Source organism: Zingiber officinale, chromosome 1A (genome assembly GCF_018446385.1).
Source record: "Zingiber officinale cultivar Zhangliang chromosome 1A, Zo_v1.1, whole genome shotgun sequence".
In the NCBI taxonomy this organism is placed as follows: domain Eukaryota; kingdom Viridiplantae; phylum Streptophyta; class Magnoliopsida; order Zingiberales; family Zingiberaceae; genus Zingiber; species Zingiber officinale.
In genome coordinates, this window is record NC_055987.1 from 137204638 (window position 1) to 137224612 (window position 19975).

General features: G+C 42.4%; 1 protein-coding gene across 2 annotated transcripts; it reads left to right on the plus strand.

Annotated features, from left to right (window-relative positions):
- Positions 1 to 17285: 17285 nt before the first annotated feature.
- On the plus strand, positions 17286 to 19812 carry LOC122034752 (zinc finger MYND domain-containing protein 15-like). 2 transcript variants are annotated; one of them, XM_042594095.1, is made up of 2 exons: positions 17286 to 17405; positions 17666 to 19812. In XM_042594095.1, exon 2 carries the CDS (start codon positions 17744 to 17746, stop codon positions 19625 to 19627), a length of 1884 nt encoding a protein of 627 aa, XP_042450029.1. In that variant the 5' UTR covers positions 17286 to 17405; positions 17666 to 17743; the 3' UTR covers positions 19628 to 19812. The 2 variants fall into 2 exon arrangements, with proteins under 2 accessions (XP_042450029.1, XP_042450036.1); XM_042594102.1 differs by having other exon boundaries at positions 17330 to 17515.
- Positions 19813 to 19975: the final 163 nt, after the last annotated feature.

The window sequence follows — 19975 nt, forward strand, 5'->3', positions numbered from 1 at the left end:
GAGGACCATCTAGCAAGCGACCCAGTTATCCAAAGTATGCTACTTGTGGGAAATTCCACCCAGGGGTTTGTCGCAAGGGCACACGAGGATGCTTTGAATGTGGACAAGAAGGGCACATGGCCAAGCAGTGCCCGAACAAGACCGGTCTTCCTCAGCCACAGCAGATTCAGTATGCAGGCCAGCCAGCTCAGTTATATCAGATACAGGCCACTTATAAGATTAGAAGCCCCTCCATCTTTAGCGAATGCGAGGATCTACGCACTCACCGAGAGGACGAGCCAATGCCTCGACAAAGGGTCACAGGTCGATTAGCATTTTCAAAGATAGTGCTACTGCTCTATTCGACATCGGGCAACCCATTCATATATAGCCGGATGTTCTCCGAAAAATTAGAGGTACCTCCAGAGATACTCATGGTCGTTTTTGACGACACTACCTTCGGAGAGATCATGGCGCCCACGCATCGGCTCGTAGCAAAGGCGGCCATTATAGCGCATGAGAGCCTTTTGTAGATTAGAAATGATAGAAATGATTGGTGAAAATCCACTCGAATACTTTGATAGGGACAAGTATACTGCAAACTGGAAATTATTAACCAAGACCTAACAATTAAAGCCTAAGAATTAAAATATACCAATTGGGAAATTGAAGAATGCAAGATGCATATCCAACAATTATTACATCTAGGGGGCATTCAAAGATCTACCTCTAGACATAGAAGCCTAGCATTTATAGTCAACAAAGGGGCAGAGCAAAAACGTGGACACCTGTGAGATTGAATTTGAGATAGAGCTCATCCCCGGCACCAATCCTATCTCCAAGGCACCATACCGCATGGCTCCAGCAGAATCAAGGAACTTCAGGAGCAATTACAGGAGCTTCTTGACAAGGGTTTCATACGCCCGAGTCACTCACCATGGGGAGCGCCTGTGTTGTTCGTGAAGAAGAAGGATGGAAGCATGCGACTGTGCATAGACTACAGATCACTGAACCAGGTCACAATCAAGAACAGGTATCCTCTTCCCAGAATAGATGACCTGTTCGATCAGCTGAAGGGAGCAGCAGTGTTCTCTAAGGTAGATCTCAGATCAGGTTATCATCAGGTAAAGGTCAAAGAAGGGGATATACCCAAGACAGCATTCAGAACCAGATACGGACACTACGAGTTCGTGGTCATGCCCTTTGGCGTGACCAATGCTCCAGCTACCTTCATGGATCTCATGAACAGAGTATTCAGGGAGTATTTAGATAAGTTTGTTATTGTGTTTATCGATGACATTCTTATCTACTCAGGAACTCAGGAAGAACATGCAGAGCACCTGAAACTAGTATTGCAGACACTTCAGCAGAACCAGCTTTACGCCAAGTTCACGAAATGTGAATTTTGGCTAGATCAGGTGTCCTTTCTGGGTCACGTCATCTCCAAGGATGGTATTATGGTAGATCCCAGCAAGATAGAAGCAGTAAGTAACTGGAAGCAGCCGAAGAACGCCAGTGAGATCAGGAGCTTTCTGGGATTAGCAGGATATTACAGGAAGTTTGTAGAGGATTTCTCCAGGATAGCCTCCCCACTGACAACTCTTACCAGAAAGAACAGGAAATTTCAGTGGACAGAGGACTGCTTCAGAGAGCTAAAAAGGAGATTGACCAGTGCTCCCATTTTGGCTCTACCAGACGACACCAGCAGCTTTGACATCTACAGTGATGCCTCTAAGTTGGGACTAGGAGCAGTACTGATGCAAAATGGCAAGGTGATGGCCTATGCCTCCAGACAACTCAAGGATTATGAGAAGAATTACCCTACTCATGACCTTGAGCTTGCAGCAGTAGTGTTCGCTCTCAAAATTTGGAGACATTACTTATATGGAGCTCAGTGCAGAGTGTATACAGATCATCAGAGTCTGAAGTACTTCTTCACTCAGAAGGATCTGAATATGCGACAGCGCAGATGGCTTGAGCTGGTCAAGGACTACGATATAGACATCCTCTACCAACCCGGGAAAGCCAATAAGGTAGCAGATGCACTTAGCAGGAAATCCAAGCTACCTTATTATCTCTTCAACCATGTCACCTGCTGTAGGAGATCGTGATTTCGGCCCCGAGCTCATCGTGGGACAGCCTCTACTATGACCTTAGAGTCTACCTTGCTTGGTGATATTCAGTCAGATCAGGACCCCGAGATTCAGAAAATCAAGCAAGGGCTAGCGTAATCAGTAGAGAATTCAGAGTGTCCGATAGCGGGTGTTGTATTTTGGTGACAGACTCTGTGTTCCGGATCGAGGAGCTACGGAGATAGATGAGGCGCTTTCTCACTGTAGATGAAAAATGTATCAAGTATCAAGATCGAAGTTTGGTGGCGGGATAAACGGACATCTTGGAATGTTACTACTCACAAGTAATGGAAGAGGAGGATATTTAACAAGTGAAGGAGTTCTCATTTTATTACTTGCCAGTAATGGAAGTGGAGGATATTCAACATGTGTTTCATGCTACCTATGTTGGCATAAAGTCATTATTGGTCCATGGTTGTTTCTACTATCGAGTTGCAAATATATTGGTCGCTATTCCATGGGAACATTTCTGCTTTCATCTCGGAGATTGTTAGGCTGCATGGAGTCCCACGAACCATTATATCGCAGAGACAGAGTTTACATCACACTTCGGAAGTGTGTACATCACTATGGGCACCCAGCTAAAATTCAAGATGCCTTCCATCCCTGCATGTATGGTCGATTGAGCGAGTAAATCGTGCACTCAAGATATGCTCTGAGCTTGTGCCCTAGATTTCGGGAAGTTGGTGCAAATATCCGAGTCAGCGTAATTTGCATACAACAACAGCTATCGTGCCACTATCGGCATGGCACCCATGAGGCACCTTATGAGGTGCGATCACCAATCTGCTGGTATGAGCGGTGAACTGAAGGAACTAGAGCTTCAGACAGATCTAGTGGCGAGACACAGCAGCCATACAACAGATTCGCCAGAGGATAGAGACAAAGACAGAGTCGAAGAGCTATGCCGATACACCACGCACCCTTAGAGTTTTCACTGGGGACAGCCTCGAGTAGCTCCCATGAAGGAGTCATTCGGGAAGAAGGGCAAGCTAGCTCCCGATATGTGGGACCATACCTTATTACGAAGAGAGTGGGCAAGGTAGCATATGAGCTAGAGCTACCTCAGAGATGTCACCGTCCACAACGATTTCATGTCTCCATGTCAAGAAGCACATTCCGACGCCACCGTGTGATTGAGCCCCCTGGTACAGTCCGTGATGATCTCAATGATACCTATTCGGATAATAGACCGAGCAAGAAAGAAGTTACAACAAGGAGGTACCATTAGTCAAAGTCACCGGCAAAATCACACAGCAGAGGCGACTGGGAGACGGAGACCGATGAGATGTATACCAGACTGTTTTAAGTTCTGGGACGAACTTTTATAAGGTATGGGGATTGTAACTCGAAAAATTCTAATTTATTTTAGAATTTTTCTATGATTTTTCTGGAATTTTTAGATATTTTTCCGAATTTTCCGAGTAGCGTAAGTAGCAAAAATAATTAATTAAGCAAAACGGTCTAAGCGGGAATCGAACCCGGGACCTCTCGGGTCCGCTAAACCATTAGTTAGCTTTAGAAACCGGTGAACCAGCCGGGCCATATTGAGAGAAAAGAGAACCGAGTTTATTTATATTAGAGTTGGTTCAATTGAACCACTTAATATAAATAGGAGAATTAGGTTGGGTTGGGTTATTTTTTTAGATTTGTGGTTCGCAATCCTCCTCCCCGACACCCATCCACGCCGCCCCTCTCCTCTCATTCCTCGGCGCCAATTCAAGAAGAGCCTAGGGATCTTCTCCAAAGGTCCCAAGTTCACCATCCGGCAACGATTTCAACACAAGGAAGATTCCTCCACGAGTAGAGCGCGTGGACGCGAGGGAATCGTCGAGAAATCGTCTTCACCGGAATTTCTAGCGGGTAGATTTGTAAGGAAATTAGCGTACGAGGTAAGAAACCCCTCACCTGCGGTATAATAGCTCCGTTTGTTTATATGCATTAGTTATTAGCTATATGTGTAGTTTCCGGCACCTAGGATGCGTTTTAACCCTTCTCGAAGATTAGGAATTTAGTTAGCACCTTTAGATGGGCCGGACACGTTTATTCTCCTTCAGTTGGAGATCATAGACGCGGTTGGGTGCCTAGAGGTGTCTTTCCTGATGCAGAGAGGGGTTGAAGCACACCAAGTGTTCGAAAAAGGGGTTAGTTTAGCTAATTACCCTTCAGTTATGTTTATTAGCCCAGTTAAATGCATTAGTAGCATTTAAGTTAGAACTTTGCTCTCTACAGCTTATATGGGACTATGGTCCAATGGGTAGGCTCCCACAGTCGCCTCTAGGTTCAGATAACCTAGCTCTAGGTTCAGATAACCTAGAAACAGCATGTTATATCAGTTAGCTATAGATATTAGTATTTTATTTTCAGAGTTGGATTAGATATCCATTGGGTTGGACTCCAATAGTCCTAGGTTCAGACAACCTAGTAAACCCCGCTAAATTCGGGACTTGCAACCCCTGTCTAGTAGGGATGCGCGACAAGAAGAGTTCAAAGCAAGATGTTTATTATTTTCACTTATTATGTATTAGTTTTCAAAACTCAAAAAAATATGCTAGTTGAGTTTGATTCAGCTTTAGGTTAGCTTCAGATTATATTTCAGTTCAGTTCTCTATGTTAGCTTTATAATTGGTTGTATGCTATGCCATGACTAGTTCAGTATGCCATGTTTATATGATTGTATGCCATGCCATGCTAGCCTGTCCAGTATGTTTTCGAATAGCATGTTTTCAAATCATAACCGCATCGTATGCATGATTTTGTGAGGTAGATGGCTTCTTACTAAGCGTTAGCTTACAGATACTACTTTTCTTATACTGCAGATACAGGTAAAAGAAAAGTGGATTAGCAGTGGAGGTTGGAGGTCAATGCAGATGAGGGTGTGTGTGTGTGGAACTGGAATGAAAGATCTCAGGGATCTAACAAGTTTTAGTTATGCATTAGAACTCGTTAGCATTTACTTTCAGCTTATTAGTTTTGATACTTTCAATTTCATGCAATTTAGATTTGGGACGCATTGAACTATGAAAGAATGTTTTAAAATGTCAGTAATCATGTTAGAATGTTATTACACGTTGTTAGAATAGTTTCTGATGCATTAGTTCGAGGTTATGTGGGGTTTTGGCACGCCAAAGTGCTGAAGTCTGATTTTCCGGGTGAAATCAGACTCTGATCGGTCTCCAGACCGATCAAAGCCTGATTGTGCCACTGGATCAGTCCGCCGACCGATCCAGACATACCTGGATCGGTCAGCCGACCGATCCAAAGCAATACAGTAGCGAGTCCCAAGTCTCCAGGTGCCTGGATCGGTCTGCAGACCGATCCGGACACACTTGGATCGGTCAGCTGACCGATCCAGCCTCTGTCGGATCGGTCCGCAGACCGGTCCAGCAGGGCACAGCATCGCAGCGAATTTGACCGATCCGTGGATCGATCGACAGCTAGTTGGGAAGTTTAGTTCCTAGTCCCTAGCTCAGTTGGGATGTTCAGTTCCCTTTTCCGCATGTGTACACCAGAAAAGAAGGTCTTTAGACCTTTCTTATCAGCTGTCTTAGTCATAGTAGAGTAAAATTTCAATTTAGACTAGTTTTCCGCACAGTATAGCTTAGCAGTAATGTAGCGATTCGCCTTACAGCCTAGTAGTTAGAAGGTGGGTCGTTACAAAAGGCGATTACTGGGTATGTAACAAATTATACGGAGGGATGTGAGTGATGTAGATGGGATCTATCCCTCCTATTTGACGGGAGTGACATCGATATTCTTGATAGAATGAGGCCACTAAGTGTATGACCATGCCCAAATGAGTCAATATGAGATGTTGAGCTCATTTGATTGAGTGAGTCTACTTGGGATTCAAGATTTAGATTGATTAGAGGATGACACGGTCTATGCCTCACATTGATCAATCTAGATGTCTAAGATAGAAGGACAATGTCATATATTGTGAGGAGTCACAATTAGTAGTCACAAGGTGATGTTGGATCTCAATATTCTTGTAACTTGGGTAGTAATGATGTGTTGCTAGATACCGCTCATTACTTATGCTTCTAAATGGGTTTAGGAGCATTGCCAACATTACAAGAACCTATAGGGTCACACACAAAGGGAAATTAGATGGAGATTAGGTTCATTTGATGAACCTAAAGGATTAGGTTCATGTGATGAACCAAATTGGATTAAGAGTAATCCAAATTGAGCTAATTGAGTTGGACTCAATTTGGTTCATGTGTTAAGTGAGTCTAATTTAGACTTAGACTCATTTAATTAATTTAATTCAATGAATAGAGATTCATTAAATTAAAATTGAGTTAAACCAATGGTTAGATTAGATCAACCAAGGGAGAGAAGTGGTCAAGTTTGACTTGACTTGAGAGGAAGATGAACGGTCAAGTTTGACTTGACCATTTGCCACCTCATTGGTGAGTTGGCAAAGAGTGGGTCAATGATGATGCTCCACATCATCATGGTTGCTTAAGTAGGATGCCACCTCATGGGAGTTACCAAGAGTTGTGACTCTTGGCATTCCATGGAGGTTATAATCCCTCTTAATGTGGTCGGCCACATCAATTCAAGGGTAAGTTTCATTTTGTGTTGAAACCTCCTTCTTCTTCCTCAAGCTCTCTCTTCTCTCCCTCTCCTCCCTCTTTGGCCGAGACTTCTTGGAGTGCTAGCACACTCAAGATTTCTTCTCCATCTCTTGCTTGTGTAGATACACATAGAGGAGTATTTACCTTGATACTCTCGAGATCCGGCGAACCGTGGACGAGCGAGATTAAGCGAAAGGCTTAGCATCAAGGGTAAATTCTTATCTTGCAGATCTAAAGTAGATCTAGGCTTAGAAAACTCGTACGTGAAAGTTTTATGAAATTTTATTTCTTCGCATGGATCCGTGGCATGGGAATTTCGGAGTTTCCGCAACACAAAAAGCGGTTTTTGTAGCCCGAAAAATCCAACGGTGGTATCAGAGCCACGTGCGAAGCGCGTACGAGTTTTAATTTGTATTTTTATGAAAATTACAGATCTGTGAATTTCAGTAAATTTACTTTTTTTTTTAAAGATTTTATGGGTATTTTTCTCGTAGAAGCGCAGCACAAGAGTTTAGACACTTGTAGGCTTCGACTACCAAGAAAATTTTTCCGAAACGACAAGGTTTCGCCCCAAATAATTTTGGGACAGCGGGCTAAGGCGCTATAGGATCACTAAGGAACACTCGCGATGGTTATATCACAGGTAAGGGTGCTGCCCCTGACCCCGCAAGGGGCTTCGTTCCGCGATTGTGCCCGAAAATCGCTAAACGGGACTGCCGGGAATTTTTACTCATAAAAATTATAAAAATTGTAAGAAAAATTTCAAAAATTTATAGAAATTACATAATTTAGAATTATGCATTATTTTGTGATGCTCATAGCCCAAAAGACCCAATTTGATTGGATATTGTGTGTTGTAATTCATAATGCGACCTGCGTGCCGTCATATGATTGTGCGTATTGTATATTTGATACGCGACCTGCGCGTCGTGACTTTCTATTTATTTATTCCTGTTGTAAATAGTTTAGACTCGAATGTAACTCGAGTTTCACTTTTGTAATGTACAAAACGGAGCGGTGGAAGGTCCACTCGAGACGGAGTTACGAGGAGGGCGTGAGCAACACAAGGTGGTCAAAGGAAGGAGCTTGAGAAGCTGTTGACCTTAGGTTGACCATCCGATCTTCTCATTGGCTTGAGAAGATTGTAGTAGGGCCATGACTAATCACAGAATATTTAATTAATTACTTGTGTGTGTATATGTGATGCATATTAGAATAGTAATTAATTAGCGCCTTAACGATTAGATTAGATCTAAATCACGTACATGATGCGCCCTAACGATTAGATTAGATCTAAATCATGTATATGATACACCTCATCGATTAGATTAGATCTCAATCGCGTCAACTCGAAATGCCTACCATGCCGTGATACCTATCACTACCTCGATCACATGTTGTTGTTGGATCTGCCAAAGCAGAGCAACACATATTATCTTGGTAGGGTACGGAGGGACAATCTTGGTCCCGCCTATCAACGCATGAGTGAGTACAACTCAATTAGATTGAGTAACTAGTTAACTCAATTAAATCGAGTTTAACTATAGGCATTTTCCAATGGTTGGTTGATAGGTCAAAATCATGTTTATATTAACTCTTGGGCGTATTAGCCAAAGCTAACTCAAGTTTTAATATAAATGCAGATCTTAATCCTATAAACAAGAGTTGCATAGAGATGTAATTGATAATTAGTTACCTACCAATCATACTAAGTCTTGGGTGATTTAGCCAAAGCCAACTCAGGGCATAGTATGATGTGGATCTTGTCCCACATGAATTCTATAATTCAGTGGGAGCATCATTTAATTAAAGGCCTAATTAGATGATTAATAGAATATGATATTTATTTTTCTGCATTTTTCTGTTGTAGATAACCATGACGTCAAATACGAACTCTTTCTCCCTACGTTCCGTCCTTGAGAAGGACAAGCTCAATGGAGCTAATTTCTTGGACTGGTACAGGAACCTGAGAATCGTTCTCACACAAGAATGTAAACTGTACGTTCTGTAGCAGCTCATTCCGGAGGCACCTCCTGCCACTGTCACGCGAGCTGACCGAGATGCTTACAAGAAGCATCAAGATGACACATTAGATGTGTCATGTCTTATGCTCGCGACCATGAACTCTGAGCTTCAGAAGCAACATGAGTTGATGGGTGCTTATGATATGGTTGAACATCTGCATCAACTATATCAAGGACAAGCGAGGCACGAGAGATTCGAGATCTCTAAAGCACTGTTTCTGTGCAAGATGCAAGATGGGATTCCCGTAGGCCCATATGTACTCAAGATGATTGGGTACATAGAAAACCTACAGAGGTTGGGATTTCCCCTTGGCCAAGAGCTGGCCACTGACTTGATCTTGCAGTCCTTGCCAGAGAGCTACAGTCAGTTTGTCATGAACTATAACATGAACAAAATTGGCAAGCCACTGCCCGAGCTGCTTAGCATGTTAAGAACTGCTGAGCTCAACCTTAAGAAGGTTAATCCCAACTCTATTCTGATGGTTCAGAAACATAAGGGCAAGGGCAAACCCAAAGGCAAAAGAAAGTCCCAAGCCAAGGGCAAAGGCAAGGCACTTAAACCCAAAGGAGGGGTCGCCAAGGATGCTACCTGCTTCCACTGTGGTCAGACCGGGCACTGGAAGAGGAACTGCAAAGTTTACCTGGAAGATCTTAAGAAGAAGAGAAGTGAGACTTCCACTTCAGGTATATATGTTATAGAAGTCAATGTATCTATTTATTCATCATGGGTATTAGATACCGGATGTGCTTATCACATTTATACTAATGTGCAAGTGCTGAGAAATAGTAGGGCATTGACAAAGGGCGAGGTGGACCTACGAGTAGGTAATGGAGCACGGGTTGCTACTGTTGCTGTAGGAACTTATCATCTATCTCAACCTTCTGGGCTTGTATTAGAATTAGATGAATGTTGTTATGTGTCTGCTTTAACTAAGAACATAATTTCAGTTTCTTGTTTGGACAAGAAAGGTTTTCATTTATAATAAAGAACAAATGTTGTTCAGTTTATTTAAATGATATGTCTATTGTAGTGCACCTCTTATGAACAGACTATATATTCTAGACCTTGAGAACCCTATCTATAACATAAGTACCAAGAGGTTTAAGTCAAATGACATGAACCAAACCTATCTCTGGCACTGTCGCTTAGGTCATATAAATGACAAACGCTTATCCCAGCTCCATAAAGATGATTTGCTGGATTCATTTGATTTTGAATCATATGAGACATGCGAGTCATGCCTTCTAGGCAAGATGACCAAGACTCCCTTTAGTGGACACAGTGAGAGAGCGACTGACTTGTTAGGTCTTATATATAGTGATGTATATGACCCTTTCAATGTCACTTCTAGAGGTGGTTATAGGTACTTCCTTACATTTATTGATGACTTCAGTAGATATGGTTATGTGTACCTGATGACACATAAGTCAGAATCCTTTGAAAAGTTCAAAGAATTCAAGAATGAAGTACAAAACCAGCTTGGCAAGAGTATTAAAATACTTCGATCAGATCGAGGTGGAGAATACCTTAGCCATGAGTTTCGTGACTATCTAGCTGAGTGTGGGATTATATCCCAACTCACTCCTCCTGGAACACCACAGTGGAATGGTGTATCCGAAAAGAGGAATCGTACCTTATTAGATATGGTACGGTCTATGATGAGTCACACAGATCTTCCCATGTATCTTTGGGGATATGTTCTAGACACAGCAGCCTTTATTCTCAACCGAGTTTCATCTAAGGCTGTAATAAAAACACCATATAGGATATGGACTGGGAGAGATGCTCAAATGTCTTTTATGAGGATTTGGGGTTGTGATGCTTACGTTCGATGTCAAGTCTCGGACAAATTGGGACACAAATCCGATAAGTGCTATTTTATTGGATATCCCAAGGAAACGAAGGGATATTACTTCTACATTCCAAGTCAACACAAGATAGTTGTGGCTAAGACTGGGGTATTTCTAGAAAGGGATTTTGTTTCTAGAAAGACTAGTGGGAGTACGTTCGATCTTGAAGAAGTTCAAGATGTGAACCATAGCACTGAAGCCTCGATGGAAGTTGAACTGGAACCACAAAGTGTTGTGGATGATGTTGTTCCACAAGGAGTTGAGGAACAACAACCAGTTCAAGTAGACCTACCTCTTCGCAGGTCTGATAGGGTACGTCGTCAGCTTGAGAGATACTCATTTCTCTTGTCTGACCATGATGACGTTGTGCTCATTGAGGATGAGCCTGCCTCCTATCAGGAAGCTGTGATGAGACCAGATTCTGAGAAATGGCTAGAGGCCATGAGATCCGAGATGGAATCCATGTACACTAACCAAGTATGGACTTTGGTTAATCCACCTGAAGGGGTCAAACCCATTAGGTGTAAGTGGGTCTTTAAGAGAAACACTGACATGGATGGACTTATTTATAAGGGTCGCTTGGTAGCTAAAGGTTTCAAGCAAATTCATGGTATTAACTATGATGAAACCTTTTCTCCAGTAGTGATGTTTAAGTCCATTCGGATCATGTTTGTTATTGCAGCGTACCACGATTATGAGATCTGACAGATGGATGTCAAAATTGCGTTTCTAAATGGAAACCTGATCGAGGATGTGTACATGATACAAACTGAGGGTTTTATAGATCCACAGCATACTGGCAGAGTATGCAAGCTGCATAGATCCATTTATGGACTAAAGCAAGCTTCTCGGAGCTGGAATCTTCGATTCGATGATGCAATCAAACAGTTTGGTTTCATCAAGAATGAAGATGAACCTTGTGTCTACAAGAAGGTTGTAGGGAACATAGTTGTCTTCCTCATATTGTATGTGGATGACATACTACTCATTGGGAAAGACATCCCTTTACTGCAGTCTGTCAAGACTTGGCTAGGGAATTGTTTCTCAATGAAAGACTTAGGTGAAGCATCCCGCATTCTAGGCACACAGATCTATAGAGATAGATCTAAGAGATTGCTTGGCCTAAGTCAGAGTACATACATTGACAAGGTACTACTACGATTTTCCATGCAGAACTCCAAGAAGGGATTTCTGCCGATGTCACATGGTGTGAGTCTTTCGAAGACTCAAAGTCCCTCTTCTAGAGAGGAGAGAGACCGCATGGATCAGATCCCTTATGCTTCAGTCATAGGATCTATCATGTACGCCATGCTATGTACTCGTCCTGATGTCTCATATGCTTTGAGCATGACGAGCAGATACCAGTCAGATCCAGTTGAAAGTCACTGGATAGCGGTCAAGAATATTCTTAAGTACTTGAGAATGACTAAAGAATATTTCTTGATATACGGAGGCGATGACGAGCTAGCTATAAAGGGTTATAGTGATGCTAGCTTCCAAACTGATCAGGATGATTATCGATCGCAGTCAGGGTTCGTGTTTTGCATAAATGGTGGTGCTGTGAGCTGGAAGAGTTCGAAGCAGGACACAGTAGCTGATTCAACAACAGAGGCCGAGTATATTGCTACATCAGAAGCAGCAAAGGAGGCAGTTTGGATCCGCAAGTTCATTACTGAGCTTGGGGTGGTTCCTAGCATAGCTGATCCCATAAAGCTCTATTGTGACAACAATGGAGCAATAACACAGGCCAAGGAACCTCGCTCACATCAGCGGACCAAACACATACTATGGTGCTTCCATCTCATTTGAGAGATCATCGATAGAGGAGATGTGAAGATTTGCAGAGTACCCACTGAGGCTAACATCGCAGATCCCTTGACCAAGGCTTTGGCACAGAGAAAGCATGATGGTCACACTAGGTCTTTGGGCCTTAGAGCTTATACTGATTGACACTAGTGCTAGTGGGAGATTGTTAGTTAGAGCCCTAGAGCCAATCATTTGATGATTGTTGTATAGACTCGTTGTATCATATTCTTATATATATAAAGGTATTTATTTATGGTTATTATGCTTACTTGTATTGATGTCAAATAACTAAGTATAATAGCGTCCTTGAGTAGAAGGTTCTTACCTATATCAATCGGTTAGTTGAATCGATAGTGAGATGATATAGGGAACACTACTCTTAATCATTCCTAGTCAAGTATTAGCATTCAAGGACAATGTTAATGCGACGAGACTAGCATGTAGGTCAACTCGATGACTTGATCTCACAAGTCATGGATATGGAGATATCAAGTTGACACATGGGTATGCATTGGAGAATGTATACTGAATGACCCGCCATGAGAAAGTATCATGGATCGTTATATGAGTGTCATATACTTTCTCATGTGGCTATTAGTATGACTATTAGTCCTTGGACCTGAAGTCACCATGGTTCCCTACATAAGGAGTTGCATACTTTGGCTTCGTCAAACGTCACCCGTAACTGGGTGGACTATAAAGACGATTACTGGGTATGTAACAAATTATGCGGAGGGATGTGAGTGATGTAGATGGGATCTATCCCTCCTATATGACGGGAGTGACATCAATATTCTTGATAGAGTGAGACCACTAAGTGTATGACCATGCTCAAATGAGTCAATATGAGATGTTGAGCTCATTTGATTGAGTGAGTCTACTTGGGATTCAAGATTTAGATTGATTAGAGGATGACACGGTCTATGCCTCACATTGATCAATCTAGATGTCTAAGATAGAAGGACAATGTCATATATTGTGAGGAGTCACAATTAGTAGTCACAAAGTGATGTTGGATCTCAACATTCTTGTAACTTGGGTAGTAATGATATGTTGCTAGATACCGCTCATTACTTATGCTTCTAAATGGATTTAGGAGCATTGCCAACGTTACAAGAACTTATAGGGTCACACCAAAGGGCAATTAGATGGAGATTAGGTTCATTTGATGAACCTAAAGGATTAGGTTCATGTGATGAATCAAATTGGATTAAGAGTAATCCAAATTGAGCTAATTGAGTTGGACTCAATTTGGTTCATGTGTTAAGTGAGTCTAATTTGGACTTAGACTCATTTAATTAATTTAATTCAATGAATAGAGATTCATTAAATTAAAATTGACTTGAACCAATGGTTAGATTAGATCAACCAAGGGAGAGAAGTGGTCAAGTTTGACTTGACCATTTGCCACCTCATTGGTGAGTTGGCAAAGAGTGGGCCAATGATGATGCTCCACACATCATGGTTGCTTAAGTGGGATGCCACCTCATGGGAGTTACCAAGAGTTGTGACTCTTGGCATTCCATGGAGGTTATAATCCCTCTTAATGTGGTCGGCCACATCAATTCAAGGGTAAGTTTCATTTTGTGTTGAAACCTCCTTCTTCTTCCTCAAGCTCTCTCTCTTCTCTCCCTCTCCTCCCTCTTTGGCTGAGACTTCTTGGAGTGCTAGCACACTCAAGATTTCTTCTCCATCTCTTGCTTGTGTGGATACACATAGAGGAGTATCTACCTTGATACTCTCGAGATCCGGCGAACCGTGGACGAGCGGGATTAAGCGAAGGGCTTCACATCAAGGGTAAATTCTTATCTTGTAGATCTAAAGTAGATCTAAGCTTAGAAAACTCGTACGTGAAAGTTTTACAAAATTTTATTTCTTTGCACGGATCCGTGGCATGGGAATTTCGGGATTTCCGCAACGCAAAAAGCGGTTTTTGCGGTCTGAAAAACCCAACAATATTTTCCACTCAACTTCTTGTGCACACTTAGACATAAGACATCAAAAAGTGTAGAGCCTAACTTAACTTAGTTGACCATATCAAAACTAATCGAGGTACATTCAAGAATGCCTTGAAGAAATCTTTAAAATAGCAAATGGAGTTGGCCAGGAGCCGGTTGAACCATTTTTATGTTGAGCCAGAAAGGGTGGTCAAGAACACTTGACACTTAACATCATTCGTGTATTAGTAGAGAATAGCTGCATTCTCGAACTTGAGCAGATGACCTTTCGGGTCGGTTGCTTCTAATACTCCTCGATCACTAAGGGTTGGAAATAATTTGATAATTTATCCTCCAATATTTTTAGGGAGAATGACATGCTTAATCGCTCGGGGGAGCTACTAGGGACTGGAGCCTTCCCTTCCTCAGATTCCGAGTTGGTGCGCCTCCTGAGGATGATCCCTAGGGCCTCTTTGGATGGCCCATGTCCTCGAGGGCATGCAGAACAATGCCTGGTGGTATGCAATTGGAGATGGGGGTACGAGAGGAAAACCACTCAGCTATAAGGGTATTTGATTAAAATCAGGTGACAAAGGGACTAGGGGAAGCTCCATTGATCCTTCTGCCTAGGTCCTTCGCTCTGTGTGAGGTCCCATCACCAAGAATGTTGGGTCATTTAGCAAAGGATGTCTGACAACTTCTTGTTGTTGTACTAAATTTTATCCTTGTGCGGCCATGAGCAATTCTAGGTCCTCTTATGACAAAGTAACTTTTGTGAATTGTCCAACTTCTTTTATCTTTACATTCCAAATTCAGGCCAAGTGCCCACAGACGGCGTCAAATTTGATCCTATCAGGAATTGGGGAGGATGGTGTGCTGGACAAGTGGTTTCGATGTTGATCGTGAAGAGACTCTAGATAGGAGGGACCTGGTGCTGCAAGCGAATTTGCGTATCAAAGAAAAGAACTGGAAACAAGGAACGTCAGTCACAGGTCTATGAAGGTGAAAAACAATAACTACAAATAATGAACTGTGATAGTGAAGTCTCATATACCTACACCTATATATAAAAATCCCCTTATATAGTATTACTATTCCTCACGAATCTCAATGCATTACCAAAATAGGGCCAATCATTATGACACTTTGACACCTTTCTTAAAATAGACTCTTAATTCCTGTGCCTTGCAGGATAGAAGTTTCCAGTGTACAGCTTGCACGAGGAATATTCCCTTGATACCCTAGAGATGGTTACACAAAATGCCAAAAATGAACATTGAGCTGGTGAGCTATTAATGTCTTGTGATGATAGGCCGACTAAGTCCCCTCCATCGTCCAATTAGACCTTGCTCTTAGAAGGGGTCGGCTCGGCTAAAGGATGTAAACCACATGAAGGACCTAGCCTCTTTGAGGACTCAACTCAGACTGTTTGAGGATTTGACTTGGTCTCTTTGGAGACTTGAGTCGGTCTCTTTGAGGACTTAGCTCGGTCTATTTGAGGACTCAGCTCGGTCTCTTTGAAGACTCAGTTCAGCATCTTTGGGGACTCGACTCGGTTACTTTGAGAACTCAACTCGATCTCTTTAGGGACTCAACTCGGCCTCACTGAGGACTCGACTCAGTTTTTTTGGGGACTCAGCTCGGCCTCATTGAGGACTCGGAGTCTGGTCCGATCTGTTGAAAGGTCTAATTGGCTAGATTACTCGATTGAGTCATGCGACCGTGTGTTTTTGAATCGAACTAAAACAACTCGGCTTTGGATTTCCTCGAGTCGTAAGACCTTGGGTTAGATCAGACCAAAAGTCCGATTGGCCAGACTGTTTGGCTGAGCCATATAATCTCGTTGGCCTCGAGGGTTGTCTTCTCCTTGAATTTGACTACCACATTAATTAGATTTATTGACTCCGACTCTAATTTTGGGAGTCTTATCTTATTCGCCCTATCAAAAGACAATGTGTCTTAATATACATACATTGATAGTCCAGGTTCCTTGTTTGAGTTGGCCACTTTTCTGATACATCATTAAGACCTAATTCACAAAATGAAAATTATTGATCAATGGCGATTAAGGAGTATCCAAATAAGAAATGCAGATTTTCAACTCTTTGATTATGAAAAGATTCAAGCGGGTAAAACAAATTTTACTATTTTGAACGGAATGTTGTCTGATGTGCTACGCTACCTAATTGTTCGTTCAATAATGCTAAAGAAGTACCGCAGGAAAGGAACAAAGCAACTATTATGACTATCCAAATTCTATTCCTGTTTTATTTGTGTTGACAAGTTGTTGTCTGTAGGCATCTTCTGTTTAAGTTCAATTCAGGGGCATTTAAGACGTCCTTTGCCAGAAAGTATGATTCTGATTCTGCATTTTACCTTTTTTTTTTATAAGCGGTAAACATGATTTTGACATAAGTTTAAATTGAGAATATTTGTCTGTTGTTCATGAATGCCGCCGCCCGCCAGTCATTAGTGATATTACCTAAAAGACAATACTATCACGAGATAGTTTCAACTTCATAGAGACTTTTCCTGCTTATGATGAAGTTTAAGACAAGAAGAAAATGATGACTTGAGGTAGTTTCAGGCTTTCATCTTCGCAGAACCTTATCCTGCTTATCATTCAGCTGAAGAGAGGCATCAACTAAGGAAATAACGCATTGAATTTGACTCAAGGAAGAAGAGAATTCTGAATGGAGTAGTTATACATTGTCCATCGAAAAGGGCAAAAAGAAAGACCTTTAAAGCAGCAATCTTTAGTTTGAAGAATTATAGGACTGGATGAACTCAGAATTTGGAGTAGAGGGGAAGTTAGAATGTAGTTTGAGCAGAACATTTACCTTCTAGTTTTGTGAGAACAATTTTCAGCTTTCTTAGGCCGCTAATTCATTAATTACTGTTAGGCTTTCCGCCTTGGGCTTACTGCTGGACCAGAATGAAGCGCTTCGTTGTTTTTCCAAATCAAAGCTCGGCCCAACTTGGACCGGTTGAAGGCTCCAGACGCCCTCGTCCGCTTGCTTAATCGACTGTGGATTACTGAAGTAGATGAAGCGCTCCATCGTCTAGATCGCGATCCGTCTCCAAGATCTACTGGTAAGGCCTGCTTCTCTCTTCCACTTCTTTCGGCTTCACTATCTGCGTTTTTTATGGTGAACTCGCTTCCCTTCTCTTCGCCTCTGTGTTTCGCATTCTTAAACCGTAAGGTATGATCTGCTAATGTGCTAAAATCTGCAATTTTTCCACTTTCTCCGGGACTCGCCCGCTCCCCACTTGTTAAAGCCTAGATCTTGTGATCTATGGCTTTCTTTGAAAGACTTCCTGTTTTTGTTTTGAGAAATAGCTTTGCTTGGTAGGGCTTATGCGAAAAATAAGGCTTTGGTGATTGAGAGAAGGCGGATTTTTGGCTTCCACTGTTAGACGTGGGTTACTACATGGAAGTGCACCTCAAAGATCTATTTGCTAGATTCCAAGAACAATTCGGCTTAGGTCCGGGCCTTGGACCTAGCTGTGGAACTTGCCTTCTCAAGGTTGAAGGAGCTTCCCCAGCATTCATCAAATCCCTCTTCCGGGCTGCTGCAGCTCTGTTCCGTACTGAACCATGGAAGAGACTGCGGCCGAAACATCTATTTGGCATTCGGGTAGGGAAGGACACAGATTGGCCCAACAAGAAGCAATTGTTTCCTTGTGCCCAATTTATTGGAGGAGATGGAGGTGACCTCGGCGTCCACTTGTTCAAATCCGATCAGGATGCGCTGAAAATGACTGGTGCAAGGGAGACAATTCGGGTACCAAATATGGAAGTGCTTAGGGTGATTTTTGAGCAGGAATCTTTGTTATTTCCCTCTAACAAGAGAATGGTGAAATCTCTCTCATTGGAATCCTCTGGCCCGGATAGGTTTCCTGTGATTGATGTTGCACGATGCACATCTGCTGGTGGGCTGCAGTTTAGAAATCCTACCCTTGAGGAACTCCGGTATGCGTATGCTTTCATGAAGGCAGCAGCTCTTGTGCACCCACTGCTTCAGTTCTCCAACGATAGCATGCATCGAAGAGGAAGGTTTATGAACCTTGAACCGTTTATGGAGACGGTTGATGTGCAATGGCCTCCTGAAGTCACCAAAGGTGGTGACCTTGTTGCTGTCACTATCTCCCATCCAACCAGTCAAGTGTACGAAGAGAAGAAGCTAGTGCCAACATCAGCTAAGTATATGGAGCAGCCCAAGGAAGAACTTCCCATGGTGGATCCAAATTCTGTTACTTCGAGACATTGCTCTATGTGTGACAAAGAAGTTCAGGATGATCAATCTTTGTGTTGCGGACGATGTGGCGCGGTGGTTTACTGTGGCCCGGTGTGTCAGAAGCAGCACTGGAAGGATGCACACAAGGGCGCATGTGGTCTCTACAAAGCAATGATGGAAAGGGAGGAAGAGTTGTCCATGAAGGTATTTGTCTTTCCCTGCTTCATCGAGAACCCTTGCAAATGGCTCGAGTCATTAGGTCTCCACCACAAAGGAATGTGGAGAAGGAAGTGCAAATGCTATTCTCATTGCCCATTCGGTCTACTCCCTGGAAAGACTAATGGAATGTTAGAGGCGTGGGGAAGCCTAAATGATGGGGAGTTTCCGAAAGATTCTACATTGCCAGGTTATCTGAGTGGAGGTTCAAACCTTACCCTTCTCTCTGGTTGGTCTGAGTACTATAATCTTCGATCTTTGCCAATGTCGAGCCCAGTTTCTGCAATACTCTCACACCCTTTGACCATTCACTACATAGTGACAGCTCTAGCTATAATTTCTAAGAATTGCTTAGTCAAAGGAAAAGAAGTGATTGTGCATTACCTTGGCCCTGCTGCTGAGTTAGACTGGATGCCTGCATTTTCTGAGTTAGGGCACCTACTTAATGGGTTGGGCAGCCTACAGATAGTAATGATCGGTCCTGAAGTACCCAGCAACCTGTCGGGGACTGTTGCAGGAATTAGTGGTAGATTGAGAATTCATTTTGCAAGAGGAATGTATCAAGAACAAGCCTCTTACCAATCTTCTCCACATGTTGTGATTGCCCTGAACAGTGGATTGGAAAACTACGGGAGCTGGGAGGGTGCTCTGGACCTTGTTAAGTCGATGAATGTGCCAACTTTTTTCACTGAAAGATCAGAGATATCGTGTGCAAATGCTAAGCAAGTGCTACGAAGGGCTGGCCTCCATATCACTCACCCTGTAACACCAAACCCATTCCGATCGCCACTGCGTGACCAAGCACCTTCGAACAACCTACCGTCATTCAGCAATGGTTTCATCTTTGGTGTGAATACCTGACCTTTCGAACACTTTCAGGGCCATGTTTAAATGTCTAGAAGGAGATAGATTGTAAGAGCAATGGATCAGGCTGGGAACCAAGCATTCAGAACATTTTGATTGTCATTCATCTGTATTACAAATGTGACAAGATTATCATACTTATTTTTGAGTATTTTATACAGCACTTTTTTTTGTGTAATAAATTATCAAAAATATTGAAAAGGGAATTATTTTCTAAAAAAGTAAACTTCATTTTCACTCTTCTGTTGTTCTTCATAGGATTTGATTAAGGATAACTCAGACTTGAATCAAACAAAATATTTTTTGTTGTCACGGATACGAAACCGCAATGTGCCGCCAATCGGG

Coding starts and splice junctions, on each gene's coding strand:
- LOC122034752 (XM_042594095.1), top strand. CDS start 17,744: ATGGAAGTGCACCTCAAAGATCTATTTGCTAGATTCCAAGAACAATTC.